General features: G+C 43.9%; 1 protein-coding gene across 1 annotated transcript in view; it reads left to right on the forward strand.

Annotated features, from left to right (window-relative positions):
• NRDC (nardilysin convertase) overlaps nucleotides 1-17,703 on the forward strand; it is a 38,945-nt gene extending 21,242 nt beyond the window's left edge. Inside the window, exons 16-31 of the mRNA XM_040407441.1 lie at nucleotides 610-733; nucleotides 812-898; nucleotides 986-1,105; nucleotides 1,231-1,282; nucleotides 2,492-2,642; nucleotides 3,721-3,848; nucleotides 4,344-4,506; nucleotides 5,346-5,377; nucleotides 6,415-6,553; nucleotides 6,938-6,985; nucleotides 8,285-8,337; nucleotides 8,425-8,508; nucleotides 12,782-12,872; nucleotides 14,997-15,113; nucleotides 15,644-15,733; nucleotides 17,052-17,703. Of these exons, the coding sequence (XP_040263375.1) occupies nucleotides 610-733; nucleotides 812-898; nucleotides 986-1,105; nucleotides 1,231-1,282; nucleotides 2,492-2,642; nucleotides 3,721-3,848; nucleotides 4,344-4,506; nucleotides 5,346-5,377; nucleotides 6,415-6,553; nucleotides 6,938-6,985; nucleotides 8,285-8,337; nucleotides 8,425-8,508; nucleotides 12,782-12,872; nucleotides 14,997-15,113; nucleotides 15,644-15,733; nucleotides 17,052-17,252 (1,680 nt within the window). The 3' untranslated portion in view covers nucleotides 17,253-17,703. The remainder of the gene's footprint in view (nucleotides 1-609; nucleotides 734-811; nucleotides 899-985; nucleotides 1,106-1,230; nucleotides 1,283-2,491; nucleotides 2,643-3,720; nucleotides 3,849-4,343; nucleotides 4,507-5,345; nucleotides 5,378-6,414; nucleotides 6,554-6,937; nucleotides 6,986-8,284; nucleotides 8,338-8,424; nucleotides 8,509-12,781; nucleotides 12,873-14,996; nucleotides 15,114-15,643; nucleotides 15,734-17,051) is intronic.
• The last annotated feature ends 570 nt before the right edge of the window (nucleotides 17,704-18,273 follow it).

Here is an 18,273-nt window from a genome sequence, read left to right on the forward strand (position 1 = left end):
ATGAAGTCAGAAAGAGGATAGATATAAATGTATATATTACAAGTTTTGCTGAATCGTTTCCCACAAAACTAAATAGGTCAGCTCTTCCCGCTCTGTAACATGCCACCTGCAGATTACACTGCATTTTATGGTGATAGGTCCTCTTGAAGTTTTATTCTGTTCATTCTGCATATTTTGCATAGTATGGCTGTTGGGGTTTTGCTTAAAAGGGCATCTGTCAGCAGATTTGTACCTATGACACTGGCTGACCTGTTACATGTGCGCTTGGCAGCTGAAGGCATCTGTGTTGGTCCCATGTCCGCGTTTCGGAGAAAATTATATGCAAATGAGCCGCTAGGTACAACAAAGGCGTTGCTGTTACACTTAGAGGCTCAGCTCTCTCTGCAGCTGCTGCGCCCTCTGCACTTTGACAGGTCCAGGCATGATGACGTTTACCCTGCCTGGTCCTGTGAAATTTATTCTCAGCAATGCGGGCACATATGAACATGGGACCAACACAGATGTCTTCAGCTGCCAAGTGCACATGTAACAGGTCAGACAGTGTCATAGGGACAAAACTGCTGACAGATTCCCTTTTAATGGTGACTAACCTTATTCATGTCTGTACAGGTCATTTCTGATGCTCTTCGAGAACTAACCCCTGAAAAAGCAAACTTGCTGCTCCTATCCCCAGACAACGAAGGCAAATGTACCCTGAGGGAGAAGTGGTTTGGCACTCAGTACGGCATTGAAGGTACATAGATGAACAGATGTGCATGCGCTGTATAGCACTATATGCAGTCTTATGTCACTATGTTTTATTTCTCTGCAGAGATTGATGCGAAATGGAAAGAGCTATGGGCCACTGATTTTCCTGTAAACCCAGATCTTCATCTGCCGGCTGAGAACAGGTTCATTGGTAAGTACTGGAGTGAGGAGGTTCAGGGTTTATATCTTGTCCTCACCAGTCCTTAGGGGATTTACATTCTTATCATTGCTTCTGCAGCCACTGACTTCACCCTGAAGACCTCAGACTGTCCAGACACAGAATATCCAGTGAAGATACTGGACATGGAGCAGGGCTCTCTGTGGTACAAGAAGGACAACAAGTTTAAGATCCCAAAAGGTATGAAATACATTCAAGATATCTTCTTAATTGAGCCGTGCTTTTATATTTATTGGTCTAAAATATATCCTGAAGTTATAGTTGGAACTGAAGATCTGCATCTTAAACACTTTTTCTTCTTTTAGCTTACATCCGCTTTCATCTGATCTCTCCATTGATACAACAGTCACCTGAAACGTAAGTTTGGGAACTCCTGCCCACCAGGGGTGTAAAGTTCTAAGGGTTCACATTCATGGTTCACTCTTACGTGGCACATATGGGGAGACAGAAGCAGAAAAGTACAGAAATACGTGACTCTAGACATGATGGAGATCAGGGAGACACTACACCTACAAGCTGGAAATGAATTTTGTGTCTTCTGTGAGCCCAGACGTTTAGAGGAGATCACAGCCACTCCTGTGGGGACTGGATCGCTGGGTTGTAGGATCGGCACTAGTGTTGAGCGAACTTCTGTTTTAAGTTCGGCGTCTAAAGTTCGGCTTCCGGTTAGCGGAGAATCCCGATATGGATTCCGAATTCCGTTGTGGTTCGTGGTAGCGGAATCAATAATGGCCGATTATTGATTCCGCTACCATGGACCACAACAGAATTCGGAATCCATATCTGGATTCTCCGCTAACCGGAAGCCGAACTTAAAACAGAAGTTCGCTCTACACTAATCGCCACGTCATTAGCACAGGTGGTGGCTTTGTATCATAAACCATCTACAATTAATGGGGTTTATTCACACATTGCAGTCACTTCCTGTGAGAAATGCCACCAAAAATATGAGTTAAAGGGGTTTTCTGAGACTTTTATACTGATGATCTATCTCCTTGATAGGTCATTAGTATCTGATCGGTGGGGATCTGGGACCCCCGATTTATCAGCTGTTTGAGAAGGCACCAGCATTCGCAGTATCGCCACAGCCTTGTCGCAACTTTGCCTAGGCCAGCTCTATGTAAAAGGGGCTGTGTTTCAGTTCATTGCACAAGTGCGTCGTCTGTAGTGCCACGGTGCAGGGAAGTTTAGACGAGTATCCGCTATAAATTAGCTTTGTGACCCCCCCTTCATTCTTAGGAGTGGTGGGGATCCCAGAGGTATGACCTGCACTGATTATAAAGCATGTATAGTGATATGCCATGACCATCTCTTTGAGCCACATCGCATATCTCTCACAGCAGCCTCGTTGCTCAGGGTGCAGACATTAGATATACAGGTATCTCTAGGTATTATTAGGTATACAGATATTAGACACTGACATCCATCTAATAAATGCTGGACGCAATCATTTTGATATTATCCTATGTCTGTCTTCTGTAACCATTCATTAATTAGTATTGTTAACCTAATGTGTCGCCATATGTTGCTCTTACCCGTAGTGACTTTCTGTTCCTCTTATTTCAGCTTGGTTCTCTTTGACATCTTTGTTAATATTCTGGCACACACACTGGCAGAGCCGGCCTATGAAGCGGATGTGGCTCAGCTAGAATATAAACTGGTGGCCGGGGAACATGGACTCGTTATTAAAGTGAAGGGATTCAATCACAAGCTGCCAGTGAGTATGAGGTTATTGCACGCAGATTGCCTTCATGAATGGAAGCCATTAGTTCTCTGACCTAATCTTACAGGCAGCTCCAGAGGTTGGGTCTTTGCTTTGGGTAAGGGTTTGTTCTAGGATTCCACTACTTATTACTTAAAGGGTATTCCAAGACTTTTGAAGTGATGACCCTATCCTCCAGATAGGTTATCAGTATCTGATTGGTGGGTGTCCGACACCCAGGACCCCCGACGATCAGCTGTTTGAGAAGGCTCTAGTGCTCTCAGTTGTTCCATGGCTTTCTCTCTGCTTACCAACCACAGCGCTGTACTTTGTATAGCGGCCGTGCTTGGTATCGCAGTTCGGCACCATTCACTTCAATGGCCCTGAGCCGTACATAGGCTGTTTTACCGTTGAAAGTGTTGTCACATGGCCTAGGGAAAGCTGCGAATGCCTTCTGAAACAGCTGATCACCAGGGGTCCCGGGTGTTGGACTACCACTGATCAGATAATGATGACCTATCTGTTCAAAATTCTCGGAAAATCCCTTTAAAGGGGTTGTCCGGGTTCAGAGCTGATCCAGGAAATACCTCCATTTTCACCACGGCAGCCCCCCTGACTTGAGCATCGGAGCAGTTCATGCTCCGATGCTCTCCTTTGCCCTGTGCTAAATCGCGCAGGGCAAAGGCATTTTCAGGAGATCAGGTGATGAACCGGGGCTGCCAGGAAGCCCGGTGACGTCAGCGGCACTGATGGGCGGGCTTTAGCGCTGCCCTAGCCAGTAAAACGGCTAGGGCAGCGCTAAAGCCCGCCCATCAGAGCCGGTGATGTCACCGAACACAGTGCCGGGCGGAAGCGCGTTATTGTAAACAAAAGAGCCTGCGCGATCTAGTGCAGGGCAAGGGAGTGCATCGGAGCATTTTATGCTCCGATGCTAACATCAGGGGGGCTGCCTGGGTGAAAATAAGGGTATGTTCGGGTTCAGCTCTGAACCCGGACAACCCCTTTAAGTTACTCTAAGAGTGGGCACTTAAATAAGTTATTGACTTTTCTCCTATTAACACTTTTTAAAAAAAAATAAAATAATTTTTTTAAGCTCCTTTTCGAGTTGATCATTGATCACCTGGCTGACTTCACGGCTTCTGCTGATGTCTACGAAATGATCACAGAACAGCTTAAAAAGACTTACTTCAACCTGCTGATAAAACCTGAGAAACTGGGAAAGTAAGTACTCGATGAGTAGGTAGATTAATTGGCTAAAAGTCTTTTTGAGACTTTTCCCCTCTTGGCTATAAACCGAGGCCACATGAAAGGCAGCGTGGCTTCCCAATGGGTGTCAGATTCCACACGGGTGTCATCAGCTCAATGGCACAAATCTGCGCCAAAATGCTTGTGACAAAAAAGTCACCATGTGAATGGATCTTAAGTGGGGAACTTACCTTAAGGGGAATCGGGTTTTCTTCAGTCTGCCTTGGTGTAATTTGCACCAGATTTTTCAAATGTTGGCCGGCATGTGATGTTTGGTGCATCTTTGGGAAAAACATGTATTTCTAGAGATGTTACTTAAATCGCAAAAGTCATCAGATTTTTGCACAACTGTGACCTGCGGTAATTTATTATTATTTTTTACTTCAGTTTTTTTTCTGCACCTATATATCCAGTAGAGGAAATCACATCTCTTCAGTGTGCTGAGTTTTGTAATTTTTGTCTGTCTTACAGGGATGTGCGGCTCCTGATTTTGGAATGTAAACGCTGGTCCATGATGGAAAAATACCACACTATTCTTAAGGGATTGACTTTGGAACAACTACTCTCATTTGTTGAGCAGTTTAAGTCTCGTCTATATGTAGAGGGCCTGGTCCAAGGCAACTTCACCAGTAAGGTGAGTGTATAGAGTTTCATGGTAAATGGCTGTTGTATGACCCCGCACCTTCACATTACATTTCTGTGTCTCTATAAGGCCGCTTTCACACGAACGATACAGATTGTGTCAGGATCTGTTCGGAAAAAAACCTGATGGTTTTACACGCAAGTTCAATCAGTTTTTTTTTCCGGAGATTGCATTCAGTGTGTGCGTTTTTTCCATCCGGATTGTATCTGGATTGCATGTGTTTTTCACGGGCGTGAAAAAAAATTATAGAATAACAATCTACATCTCCTTGCAACCATCAGTGAAAAACGCAACCATCAGTGAAAAACGCATTGTATCCAGATGCCTTCCGTTTTTTCACGCAAGCCCCATTCACTTCTGTGGAGCCAGGGCTGTGTGAAAAAATGCACAATATAGAACATGCTGCGATTTTTACTGAACGCAGAGATGGTAGGTGAAAAATGTGCACAGAGCCATTAAATGGGTCAGGATTCAGTCCGGATGCTGTGTGTTCACTATACACATCGCGTCCGGAGGGAAAACTCTCTTATGTGAAAGGGTCTCAAACCTCTTCTATCCATGATTTTCTGTGCTGAACAAATAGAGGAAATGGATTTTTGTCTCTCTGGCGGCTCTTTGTATTCCCGGCGTACATCAGCACGTTGAGCTGGCGATGGCGGTCTTCTCACTGAAGCCCTGGAATACCAATGAGCTGCGTTGTGCATCTCTGCATGCAATGAGCAGTGTTTGCTCTCCACCTGAGCCCGTTCTTGGTGTAATTGTAAGATGTTACTGCCAGATGGTGCGTTTTGATAAAACATCCTTTTTCTTGTGTATTTTGTTTCATCCAGGGGTCGGCAGAGTTCCTGAATTACGTTATAAGGTGAGATTATATATACCTGTGATATGTGTCATTTCTGAACATGCTATACAGTGATTGATGGCGTGCACTGATCGATAGAATGCAGCCATCAGTGTCTCTCTGGTACATGGGTAACACTTAGGGAACCTGTCAGTCTCTCTAGCCCCTACTCACATTTCTGAACATATCCATGTGTGCAGCAGTGATGCAGTATATATGAGAAAAAAAAGTTTTAACAGCTTTTATATGGCATGCAAATCACTTTAGAAGTTCACGTTTCTTTAAAGGGGGTTATCCAAACCCTATAATGCCCTCCTCTAATGTCCAGGCCCCTCACACAGGTTGCTTCCCGATACCCGCGTCGTTTCTAATGCCCACGGGTGATGCTAGGAAGGCTCGTCCATGTCGTGGCCTGCTATTGGCAGCCGGCTTTCTCACTGCGCCTGCGCTGAATACTGGACGGCGCAGGCGCGAGATTTACACGGCAGACGGGGCCGGCAGGAGAACCAACGCTGGCCTGGCCCTGTCAATCAAGACAGAAGGGCGTGGAAATGAGGTGGGCGAACGGAGCCTCTAGGAGCAGGTGCAACGCCCCCCCCCCCCGCTCCTAGAGGCTCATTTGTATATAATAAAAGAAAACGGGGGCATACTTTTAAAAGAAATGCAGAGTTAAATTCAGGTGACATTTTCACATCTATAATGTCATCCTGTTTAATAGCGAAAATTGGGGTGACCGAAACCCTTTAAACAATAGTTTATTTTGAGCCTTGGTGGCAACTCTTCCCATCTCGACTTGATTGATGTCACAGCCCATTGCCATAGCTGATGCCTGCAGCTCTCGCTGTCTGCATTGTGACCGTCCTCTTCTTTTAGTGGGAGGGTGATGCTAAAAAGGCAGTAGTTTGACATCCATTTTATGATGCCCTGATGGGACGAGGGATAAAATCTGTAATGTTAGCTCCAGACAGCACCACTCTGAAGTATAATGAAGAAACCGTGGGTGACATTGGCCGGCTTGTTCTCTCCCTCTGCTTGACGTGACCACTTTTATTCCTCAGTAAGCTGAAGTTTCTGCCTCTGGAGAACAAGTTCCCGGTGCAGTTCCAGGTGGTCGAGTTGCCGACCTCTCACCATCTGTGTAAAGTGAAGTCTCTGAATAAAGGCGACTCCAACTCTGAGGTCACCGTGTATTACCAGGTAGGAACGTGGCCGAGTCTGAAGCTTCTCATTTAGGCTAGGGCTAGACGGCGGCATGGGGTACAACTACACTGCAACTTGTGTCACGCGACATTGATGTTGCTCAAAAGTCGCACAACCGTTTCTATAATGCTAGTCTATGGTGTCACTCAGCGACATGCTGCGATGCGACAGTCGTAGAAAAATCCATCTTGGATGGTGTTTTTGCAACTGTCTTGTCGCAGTATGTCACTGTGCGACGCCATAGACTAGCATTAAAAATTGTTGGGCGACATTTGAGCGATAAGAAGTTGCGTAATAACTGTCGCCGTGTAGCCCTTGCCTTAGTAGGAAATGAAAGGGGGCTATTCTCGTATTTAATTACGGTGTCTTTGATTTTTGCAGTCGGGTGCTAGGAATTTACGTGATCACACACTGATGGAGCTGCTGGTGGTAAGTATTTCAGACCTTGTTTTTTTGTGCTTAAATGTATCATTATCAGACCCTGGATGACACACAATGGGTCCCCTACACTGCCAACTTTGCAGAAAATTTAATATATTGACTGTAATAAGTTAAATATAGTGGTATATTTCCCGTGGAGGCAGACCACATGACTGCTAATTGGGCCCTTGTTGAGCGGGGTTCCTGCTGCTAAACTTATTCTACCGACTTCTCAACATAAATCCATAATATTTTCCTGGAGCCACCACTAGAGGGAGCTCAGTGTAAAGAGATTTTGCATATATATTATTTTCATTCCTATTCACTAGGCTCCCCCTACTGGTGTCTGCTGGAAGTTTTATTGTGTACTAATCGAAGGAAATCTGGAGGAGATTTATCAATGTGGTGTAAATACATTCCTTCCCGGAAATCTGCTGCTCATCTGGCCATGTAAATGTGCCTTCACACTTGTGGCTTTTGTCATGGAGTTCATAGTGATTCAGTAGCTAATTATTTATGGTGTGTGTGTGTGTGTGTGAGTGAGAGAACTTGGCCTTAAACCTTTTGGTTTTTATGGATAACGACCAATATCATTTATATAGGCTCTGCTAACCTAGATACGACCTCTTCATAGACCTGCACACACCTGCTGGTAATGGCATTCATCTTTGAGCTGCCTAAGGCCACATTCTCACCACCGTGGGACGGCTGTGCCTGTATTGTGGACCGCCAGCTTTGAACCTGCAAAACGGGGGGACCGGCGGCGTTCACGCTTCCGTATGCTTCTGGGTCTGTGCCTCTTTGCTGCAAAGGGTAGAACTTGTCCTATCTTTCGCTGCATCTTGTGAATTGTGGCCCCACAGTGCGGTCTGCACACGACCTGTGCTAGTGTTTTGCAGTTCCGTGGTTTGCGGTCGACAACACGTACGGTTGTGTGAATGCAGCCTAAGGGTCCATTCACACGTCTGCATCCGTTCTGCAATTTTACAGAACAGATGGGGACCCATTCATTTTCAATTGGGCCGGAATGTGCTGTCCGGATCCGCACTTCCGTTCTGCAAAGAAAAAAGAACATGTCCTATTCTTGTCCGCAATTGCGGACAAGAAAAGGCATTTTCTATAAGAGCGACGGCGATGTACGGTCCGCAAAATGCGGAACGCACATTGCCGGTGTCCGTGTTTTGCGGATCCGCGATTTGCGGATCCGCAAAACACCTACGGACTTGTGAATGGACCCGAAGTAAAATAAATAATGTAATGGAGTCATTTACTTTCACAAGGGATTTAATTAGACTTTAATTTTTCCAGATGCACATGGAGGAACCTTGCTTTGACTTCCTCAGGACCAAGCAGACGCTCGGGTAAGAGGCCACAGGCGCAGCTCATAGTTTACAGGTGGTGGTCATGCACAAGGCAGAAATATTTACCACCATTCAACCCCTTTGCAGGTACCATGTATATCCAACCTGCAGAAATACCTCTGGAATTCTGGGGTTCTCCGTCACTGTGGAGACGCAAGCAAATAAATTCAAGTGAGTGTAATGGGGTTTAATTGCAAATGATATCTTTCAGATCACTGTGACCTACAACATCAGTGCGATCAAGAATCCTACAGCAATCTGTGCAGATTCATGTGTAACCTGCCGGTTCTGGCGACGTGTATGCACAAAAATGATTTGTGTGGCAGAAAACCATATCCTGTATCCATATTTCTGAGGTCTATGTGTAGAAAATAAAGGCTAATGGGGTTTTATCCCTAAAAACATTGACGGCATATCTCATCTGTGTCTGATCGATTGGAGATCTGGCTGTGATCCCCACCAAGTACTAGATAAGGACTGCGCCATTTCAGAACCGTTACAGGTTTCGGTGGTGTAGGAATTCTGTTATGGATTCCGTTATAATAGAATTCGTAGACGGAAGCCTTTTAAGAGGCACTCCGCTTTGATCCGTCATAATAGAAGTCCGTTATGGAGGACGGAAAGGAAAACAAAGTCCTGCATAAAGGAAACCAGACGGATCCATTATGCTTGGCCTTAGACTTCTATTATGATGGATAAAAGCAGAATGCCTCTTAAAGGCTTCTGTTTTGCATTCCGTCTACGAATTCCACTCAAACCTTTAGAGTTTGGGTTCATTCAACCCTAGTAAGGACCTATCCTTGCAATAGTTAATCAGTAACAATCTCTTTAACCACTTGCCATCTGGGCCCTTTGCCCCCTTCCTGACCAGGCCAAATTTTGCAAAACTGACATATCTCCCTTTATGTGGTAATAACTTTGGAACGCCTTTATTTATCCAAGTCATTCAGAGATTGTTTTCTCGTGACACATTGTACTTCATGATAGTCATAAATTTGAGTCAAAATATTTCACCTTTATTTATGAAAAAATCCCAAATTTACCCAAAAATTTGAAAAATTCGCAATTTTCTAAATTTCAATTTCTCTGCTTTTAAAACAGAAAGTGATACCTCATAAAATATTTATTATTTAACATTCCCCATATGTCTACTTTATGTTGGCATCATTTTGGAAATGTCATTTTATTTTTTTAGGACGTTAGAAGGCTTAGAAGTTTAGAAGCAATTCTTAAAATTTTTAAGAAAATTGCCAAAACCCACTTTTTAAGGACCAGTTCAGGTGTGAAGTCACTTTGTGGGGCCTACATAGTGGATACCCCCATAAATGACCCCATTGTAGAAACTACACCCCTCAAGGTATTCAAAACCGATTTTACAAACTTTGTTAACCCTTTAGGCGTTCCACAAGAATTAAAGGAAAATGGAGATCAAATTTTTAAATTTCACTTTTTTGGCAGATTTTCCATTTTAATCAATTTTTTTCTTTAACACATCGATGGTTAACAGCCAAACAAAACTCAATATTTATTACCCAGATTCTGCGGTTTACAGAAACACCCCACATGTGGTCATAAACTGCTGTATGGGCACACTGCAGGGCGCAGAAGAAAAGGAACTCCACATGGTTTTTAGATGCCATGTCCCATTTGAAGCCCCCTGATGCACCCTTACAGTAGAAACTCCCAAGAAGTGACCCCATTTTGGAAACTAGGGGATAAGGTGCCAGTTTTATTAGTACTATTTTTGGGTACATATGATTTTTTGATCATTCATTATAACACTTTATGGGGCAAGGTGACCAAAAAATTGGTTGTTTTAGCACAGTTTCTATTTATTTATTTTTACAGCGTTCACCTGAGGGGTTCAGTCAAGTGACATTTTTATAGAGCAGATTGTTACGGACGTGGCGATACCTAATATGTATACTTTTTCTCATTTATTAAAGTTTTACACAATAATAGCATTTTTGAAACAAAAAAATTATGTTTTAATGTGTCCATGTTCTGAGAGCTATAGTTTTTTTATTTTTTGAGAGATTTTCTTATGTAGGGGCTCATTTTTTGCGGGATGAGGTGACGGTTTTATTGGTACTATTTTGTGGGACATACGCATTTTTGATCACTTGGTGTTGCACCTTTTGTGATGCAAGGTGACAAAAATTGCTTGTTTTGACACAGTTTTTTTTTTTTTTTTTTTTTTTTTTTTACGGTGTTCACCTGAGGGGTTAGGTCATGTGATATTTTTATAGAGCTGGTTTTTACGGACGCGGCAATACCTAATATGTATACTTTTTTTTATTTGTTTCACTTTAACACAATAATAGCATTTTTGAAACAAAAAAAATGATGTTTTAGTGTCTCCATGTTCTAAGAGCTATAGTTTTTATTTTTTTTTTGAGAGATTTTCTTATGTAGGGGCTCATTTTTTGCGGGATGAGGTGACGGTTTTATTGGTACTATTTTGTGGGACATACGCGTTTTTGATCACTTGGTGTTGCACCTTTTGTGATGCAAGGTGACAAAAATTGCTTGGTTTGACATTTTTTTTTTTTTTTTTTTTTACGGTGTTCACCCGAGGGGTTAGATCATGTGATATTTTTATAGAGCTGGTTTTTACGGACGCGGCAATACCAAATATGTCTATTTTATTTTTTCTATTTTTAATTTTATTTTTTTATTCCTTACTTGGGAACTTTTTTTTTTTTTTACCTGTGAAACTTTATTTTATTTTATTTTTTCTTATTATTTTTTACACTTTTTTCGTCCCCCATAAGGTCATACAAGACCTCTGGGGGACATTTGCTTCACTTTTTCTTTTTTTTTTTTTCACTGTTGATTTGTCCTGTAACTGGGGCTGACATAGTAGCCCCAGTTACAGTGGAAATGCACCCCTATAGAGGCTGTACAGCAGCAATCCAGCGCTGTACAGCCTCACAGCAGGGCTGATCGAGGTCTCTGAGAGACCTCACACAGCCCCTGCACTCTCCGGTCACGGCGGTCACATGACCGCCGGGCCGGAACAGGAAGCGCACAGCGCTTCCTTCTCTGCAGACACAGCGCTCGGTGAGCGCTGTGTCTGCAGCGATCGTGAAGGCAGGGACACCTGGGAACTGTCCCTGCCTTGTCTTAGGGTTGCCCTGCTGTCACTGACAGCGGGCAACCCGATCAGCAGCTGCACGATTAGCGTGCAGCTGCTATTTCTGACAGGACGTTCTAAAACGTGCTGTCAGAAATAGACGTCCACCCATAGGACGTTTATAGTCTATGGGCGGACGTGAAGCGGTTAAAGGGATGATTGCACTCACTGTACAACCCCCTGTACCACTGTCCTAGTAGAGACAGTATGTGCTTAATACTTAGTTTTTTGCTTTCCTCTGGATCAACACGACAGGTTTATAGATTTGACTTGCGTTGTTTTCCAGCCTTGCCACTCATACATTCATCTACAGTGTGCGCTCTCTATAGATATATATACACGTACGCGTGTGTGTATGTATGTATGTATGTATGTATACATATGTATACATACACACACCTCAGTACAGAGTGTCAGGGGTCTTGTAAGGATGCATACACGGGCAGAGATGGTCTCTTTAAATTCACTGGTGAGGTGTCCAGACAGCATTCTGGTTACACAATGTATTCATCTAGGAATTGCAGAATGTTCTGTCTGGATGCTCTAAAATCCATTAATGATATTGATCTGCAAATACTTGATGGCAGGAACGTACAGACACAGAGCAGATGCTGGGTCGTGTGGTTACAAGGGGGGGGGGGGTGATCTGTACAAATCTCCTCTATGTAGACAGCAGTTTGGGGTGCTACAATGAGTGAGACTTACGGGCTGGTTATACGCTTAGGTTTTAAGTAGTGACTTATTACTACGATAGGCCATCACTACCTGACCAGTGGAGGGGCCAACTGCTGTGCCCCCTCTATCCTCAGAATGAACACGTAGCAGTGATTGCTAAGGCTTAGTTCAGATTGGCATTCTTCTATCCTTTGTGCCCCGTGTAAGAGCAGAACAGCGAAAATAACGGAATTGTCTAATCCTGCGCATGACGGACATTAATGTTGACTGACATACCCCATTGACTCCATCGGGTCTCCGTTATGCAGCATGCAAAAAGCACAGCATTTTTCACAGACTGTACGACAGAGAACCGCCTTCAGCTCAGATGTGAACGAAGCCTTTCTTTGAACGGAGCTCTAGTACAGTTATATGAACAGAGGAGGAATGTGTGTGGGATGTTGGATTAGGATTGGTATTTGGAGACAGGATCCAGGTGGGTTCTGCTTTTTAATATTTATCCCTTCCATCCCTGTGCCAGTGCAGAGAGAGGGGCCTGTAAGAGGGTGTCCCGTGTTGCAATCAGGAGATGAGCGGACGCATCTATTACATGTTTTTTTTTGTACAATATGACTTTTTTTCTTTCATGTGCAGCTCTGAAGTGGTGGACAAGAAAATAGAAGAATTTCTGATTTGCTTTGGGGAAAAAATTGAGAACTTAACGGATGAAGCCTTTAAAACACAGGTCAGAGTTATTAAAGAGCTGTCACCGCTCCTGACATGTCTTTTATTAGTAATTACTTGCATTCCCCATGTAATAACAATTCTGGAGCCTTTATTCTCTATGTTGTCATTCCTTTATTTATTTATTTATTTTTTTTTTTTTTTTATCAGATATTTTTTATTAACAATTTTCTGTAAATTGCAAAAATAAAAAAAGAAAATAGTCTGTACAATATACATGCCACTAAAGGAATTATCAAAGCATCACATGATCAGTTACAGTATTAATTTCGTGAGTACAATAAGTAACATCCAGCATAGTAAAAGATGTACATGAAATCAAGTAATATTGTTACACAATATCAATTGGACAAACCAAGTTTCCTACCTCCTTTTGATTTATAAACAAAAGACCCCCCCCCCCCCCCACCCGAGCGATGGAACGGGCCCGACGTCCAAAACCTGTTACATTATCTATACTTCCAGAGAACAGCCAATGGTGTACACTTCACACCCATCTTATGTCATTCTGTTCATTTTCAACCAACACAAGTCCAAAGCTAATTGGAATAAAGGAGAGAGAAAGCAAGGAGAAACGGGGTCCTCGCTACTTCCCACCACGCAGCATAATTAGGAAAGAAGGCTAATCCGGACACTGTATCCTATAATTCTCCCAATTTTCCCTTATTTTATTAAACTTACACATTGTCTTTTAATATATACACCTTTTTCTAAGCGCAGTATATCTGACATCCTATTTAGAAATTCTCCCCTAGACGGAGACTGGGGTCTAAGCCAGTATCTGGCTATCAGTTTCCTAGCTTGAAATGGCAAACGCTGTACTCCCAGACGATGATGGCCCAGGTGGAACCGTAATATTATATGCATCTTTTATAAAGGCCAGAACCGCGGTCCAGAAGCTCCGGAGCTCCGCACAGTCCCAGAACATGTGTAACAAGGATGCAGGACTTATACCGCATCTAGGACAATCCGCACCTATCGGGCATAAAAACTCTGGACATTCCTTTATTTCTAATAGAAGTTTATGAATGAATTGCTAGCAGCTTGCAGTAAAGGTACAGATGGGTGTTACCAGTTGGGAGTGTGTACCTGCACAGTCTGACACCAGCAGCACTGAGTCAGATACACCCGCTACTGGTAACACCCAACAGTACCTTTTACTGCAGACTGCTGGCAATTGATTTGTAAACTTCTAGCAGGAATAATACAGAAATGGCACAACATAGTCATAAGAATAGATGTTCCAGAATTACTTTTAAATGGGGAATGCAAGCAGTTACTAAAACGGACATGTCAGGAGAGGGGACGGGTCCTTTTTTAAGACCTGAATCGGTAGCCGACTGGAGAGAATTTCACTTGTAATACATAAAACCTACCCAATACGCCCCAAGAATACACAAAGTAATGAATAACTACTGTACATAAATTAAAAACGACCATTAAAAGGTACCCAGTATACACCACGTGTAACAGTCGATGTAGAAGGTGGAATAAACAGACTCCTGAGCTTTTACAAACCTGTAGCCTGTATGACAAAAGCTAACCAGACCCGGGTCTCCACCTCAGTGCTCGACACACATTTCAGCCACGTCTTCCTCCAGGGGAAGGGAGAGGACTACTTCCATAATCCCTCTCCAGATCCAACCTGTCTGTCACCCAGGTTCTACCACATATCACAAAGGAAGAGAACATTTGTAGAAGGCTTCACTCGGCCCGCTGGACCAAAGCAGAATGGTGAAGATCCTGATCAGTTTCATCTGAGAGACAACTTGAGATGCCCACCAGGCCTGTGCAGCGCATTAGTATAAGGGTCCATTCAGACGCCCGTAAGCATTTTGCAGTCCGCAAATTGCGGATCCACAAAACACGGATACCGGTCGTGCTCATTCCGCATTTTGCGGACCGCACATGGCCAGCCCTATGATAGAAATGCCTATAGCGGACAAGAATAGGACATGCTCTATCTTTGCGGGGCCACAGAACTACAGAACACTGTGTGCTGTCCACATCTTTTGCAGCCACATCTTGCATTAAAATGAATGGTTCCGCAAAATTACGGTACGGATGCTCGCCAGAATTACGCACGTGTAAATGGACCCTAACAAACTTTGTCTTTTATTTGCAGGTTAAGGCTTTAATAAAGCTGAAGGAATGTGAGGACACTCACCTTGGAGAAGAAGTGGACAGGAACTGGGGCGAAGTCCTCACTCAGCAGTATCTCTTCGACCGCTTGGAGCATGAGGTAATTAACCTCGGTGAACTCATGGGGCGTATTCACACGTGACATTTCTGTAGCTGAAAGTCCGTTGTATTCACAGAATTTTCTGCCACTTGTGAATTTACCAGTGAACCAAGCAGCTGTTTTCTCATCTGACATTAAAGGTGTTGTCCCCTCTCTTACAAGTGATGGCCCATCCTCAGGACATGTCTTCACAATCTGATCGGCGGGTTCCAATACCCCGCAAGCCCAACCCCCCCTCCCCATTTGTTCTGCAGTAGCTCTGCTGCCGGAAGTTGGCACTGCACAGCTCTGGCTGTTACTGCAGCACTGCTTCCATTCACTTCAGTGGGCGCAGCACTGCAGTCCACTGCACAACGGACAGAGCTGTGTAATTCCACCGCCAAACCCTGGAGCTGCTGCCGAACAGCTGATTGGTGGGGGATGCAGACCCCGGCCGATCAGATCATGATGGCTTGTCCTGAGGAGGTACAATACCTTTAATGTCACATGAGAAAACAATACGATATTTTATTCCATAATTTTAATTTCAGATCGATGTCCTGAGAACATTTAATAAGGAGGACATGAACAGATGGCTCAAGGCTCACAGAGGCTGCGACAGCAAGGTTCTGAGTGTACACGTGAGTGCTCCTTTCTAACCTTGTAATCTAGCCTAAAGGTCTCCAACCTGTAACACACTCTTGAAAAACTACAACTCTCAGGGTGTAAAGGCGTGCTGGAATTCATACTTTTGCAACAGTTAGAGAGCCACAGGCTGGAGAATACTAGACTAGCCCCTATTCATGAATTTTCTCTTTTAGTTTAATAGCTGGACGAGGTGGTCACTGAGGTATCTCGTCTGCCCTAAGCAATGGTTGCTTGTCTCTTCCATTGGGAAGCCAGATTGTTTCTATGAGCCATAGTAAAAGCTGTTGACCAGATTTAGGCTACATGCACACGACAGTGAAATAAAACGTCTGTTAAAAACTGATAAAATGTCTATTGTTAAAGGACATTTCTGAGAAACGGACCCATTCAATTGTATGTGGGCAGTGGGTCAGTTAAAAACAGACAAGATAGAACCTGTTCTATTTTTTGACGTCCGTCACAAAAACTGTCCTGTGGATAACCCAACATAGACTACCATTGGTCTTCAAACGGACGTGTGATGGCCATGACATGTCTGTTTTTCAGTGGTGTGTGTGCATGTAGCCTTAATCTGAATATCCAGCCTTAAATACTTTGTCTTTTTTTTATTCTTGCAAGGCTCAAGATTCTGTGCTGATTAATTTCTTAAAGGAGCTTTCCCACAATGGGCATTTGTCACCTGTCCACAAGATGGGCGATAAATGTCTGATCACTGGGAGCCCCACCACTGACGACTAGAACAGAGGTTCCGAGTGCCCTTATCCCTAAATTGCAGATTGGATGCAGACTTATTTATACGGTCTTCTGAATGAGCCCTCACTGTGCTGCCCACCGCAAATTGTGGTCTGCAATGCACGGGCACCGACCGTGGGGCAGCCGCATGCAGATCGCGGACCCATTCATTTGAATGGGGTCCGCGATCCGTCCGTACCACAAAAAGATAGAACTTGTTCTATCTTCTTGCGGAACAGAAGCACAGAACGGAGCCCTAAGAATGCAGTAAAGAAGAATTTTGATGGAACGGCGGTCGATCACGCGATATGCTCTTCCTACTCTATGGCGCCAATGAACCAGCCAGACATTTTAACTAGATATTTCTTAATCGCCTCTTGCTTGCCCTTTTTGGGGGGATTCTCCCCCTCCCATGAAGAGCTCCTGGCATGTAGATGGATAGTTTATGTTGCATATACAGTTGGCAGAACCCATTTCTCATAGTTCAGTCTCGTAGCTTTTCCATTTCTGCTCCCGTGATTCTCATAAACTAACTGATTAGAACAAACTTGTACATAATCCGGATTATTTTCTTAACAGGTGGTTGGATTTGGGGAGAAGGAACCAGATGTTGTTGCGTCTCAGACTCCATCAGGGGAACCCGAATCGTCCTACGGAAACATCACAGACCTGATTTTCCTCCCTGCATCTCCTCTAATGGCCGACACTGTGCAGATCAATGACCTTCGCAGCTTTACCAGCACCTTGAAACTGCTGCCCTATCACAAAATAATCAAATGAGAGCTCATGGGACTCTCCCTTTTAGGTGATGGAAAGTGCAGTTGACTCATCAAACACTTGTATTTTTCAAGGCTTATAGTTTTATTTTTCTTGGATGCTTTTAAAGAGACAGTTAATTAACAGTATAACATAAAGCTCTCATACGAGCACCGGTGGACGCCGAGGTCTGTAGCACAACTGCAACCTTGTGATCCCGGACTGTTTTAATCTTAAAAAAATAATACAAGAAAACAGTTGAATGACATTTTCTGAACGTGATACTGATGCCATTGGTCACACAAGTTATTTTATGCATTGCTGCTCTAAAACAAGTGGTCACTTTAGATACTTTAAGTGGTTTTCCGGGTTCAGAGCTGAACCCGAACATACCCATATTTTCACCCAGGCAACCCCCCTGATGTTAGCATCGGAGCATCTCATGCTTCGATGCGCTCCCTTGCCCTGCGCTAGATCTCACAGGCCAAGGGCTCTTTTGTTTACAATAACACACTGCTGGGTGGAGGCTTCCGCCCGGCAGTATGTTCCGTGATGTCACTGGCTCAGATGGGCGTGCTTTAGCGCTAAAGCCTGCCCATCTGTGCCGGTGACATCACTGGGCTTCCTGGCAGCCCCATGGAGAGCCTGGTTCATCACCGGAACTCCTGAAAATGTCTTAGCCCTGCACGATTTAGCGCAGGGCAAAGGAGAGCATCGGAGCATGAACTGCTCCGATGCTCATGTCAGGGGGGCTGCCTGGGTGAAAATGGAGGTATGTCCGGGTTCAGCTCTGAACCTGGACAACCCCTGGGCTATGTACAGCTTTGGGGGCAATTTTTTTTAAATTACTGCAATGTACTTATTTTGAGCTCAAAATCACTTTTTTAATTGGTCTTTATTAAAAGTACGGAATCCTTTTTTCTGTACAGGGCTGACATGCTCTAGAAGCAGCCTGTGGATTTTCTGGCTCCTTATCTCTCATCTCCTGACCTCAAAAAACACTCGTTAAAGCTCATTCCATATCTTACTGATAAGAATGTGGCTT

Source organism: Bufo bufo, chromosome 9, assembly GCF_905171765.1.
Source record: "Bufo bufo chromosome 9, aBufBuf1.1, whole genome shotgun sequence".
In the NCBI taxonomy this organism is placed as follows: Eukaryota; Metazoa; Chordata; class Amphibia; order Anura; family Bufonidae; genus Bufo; species Bufo bufo.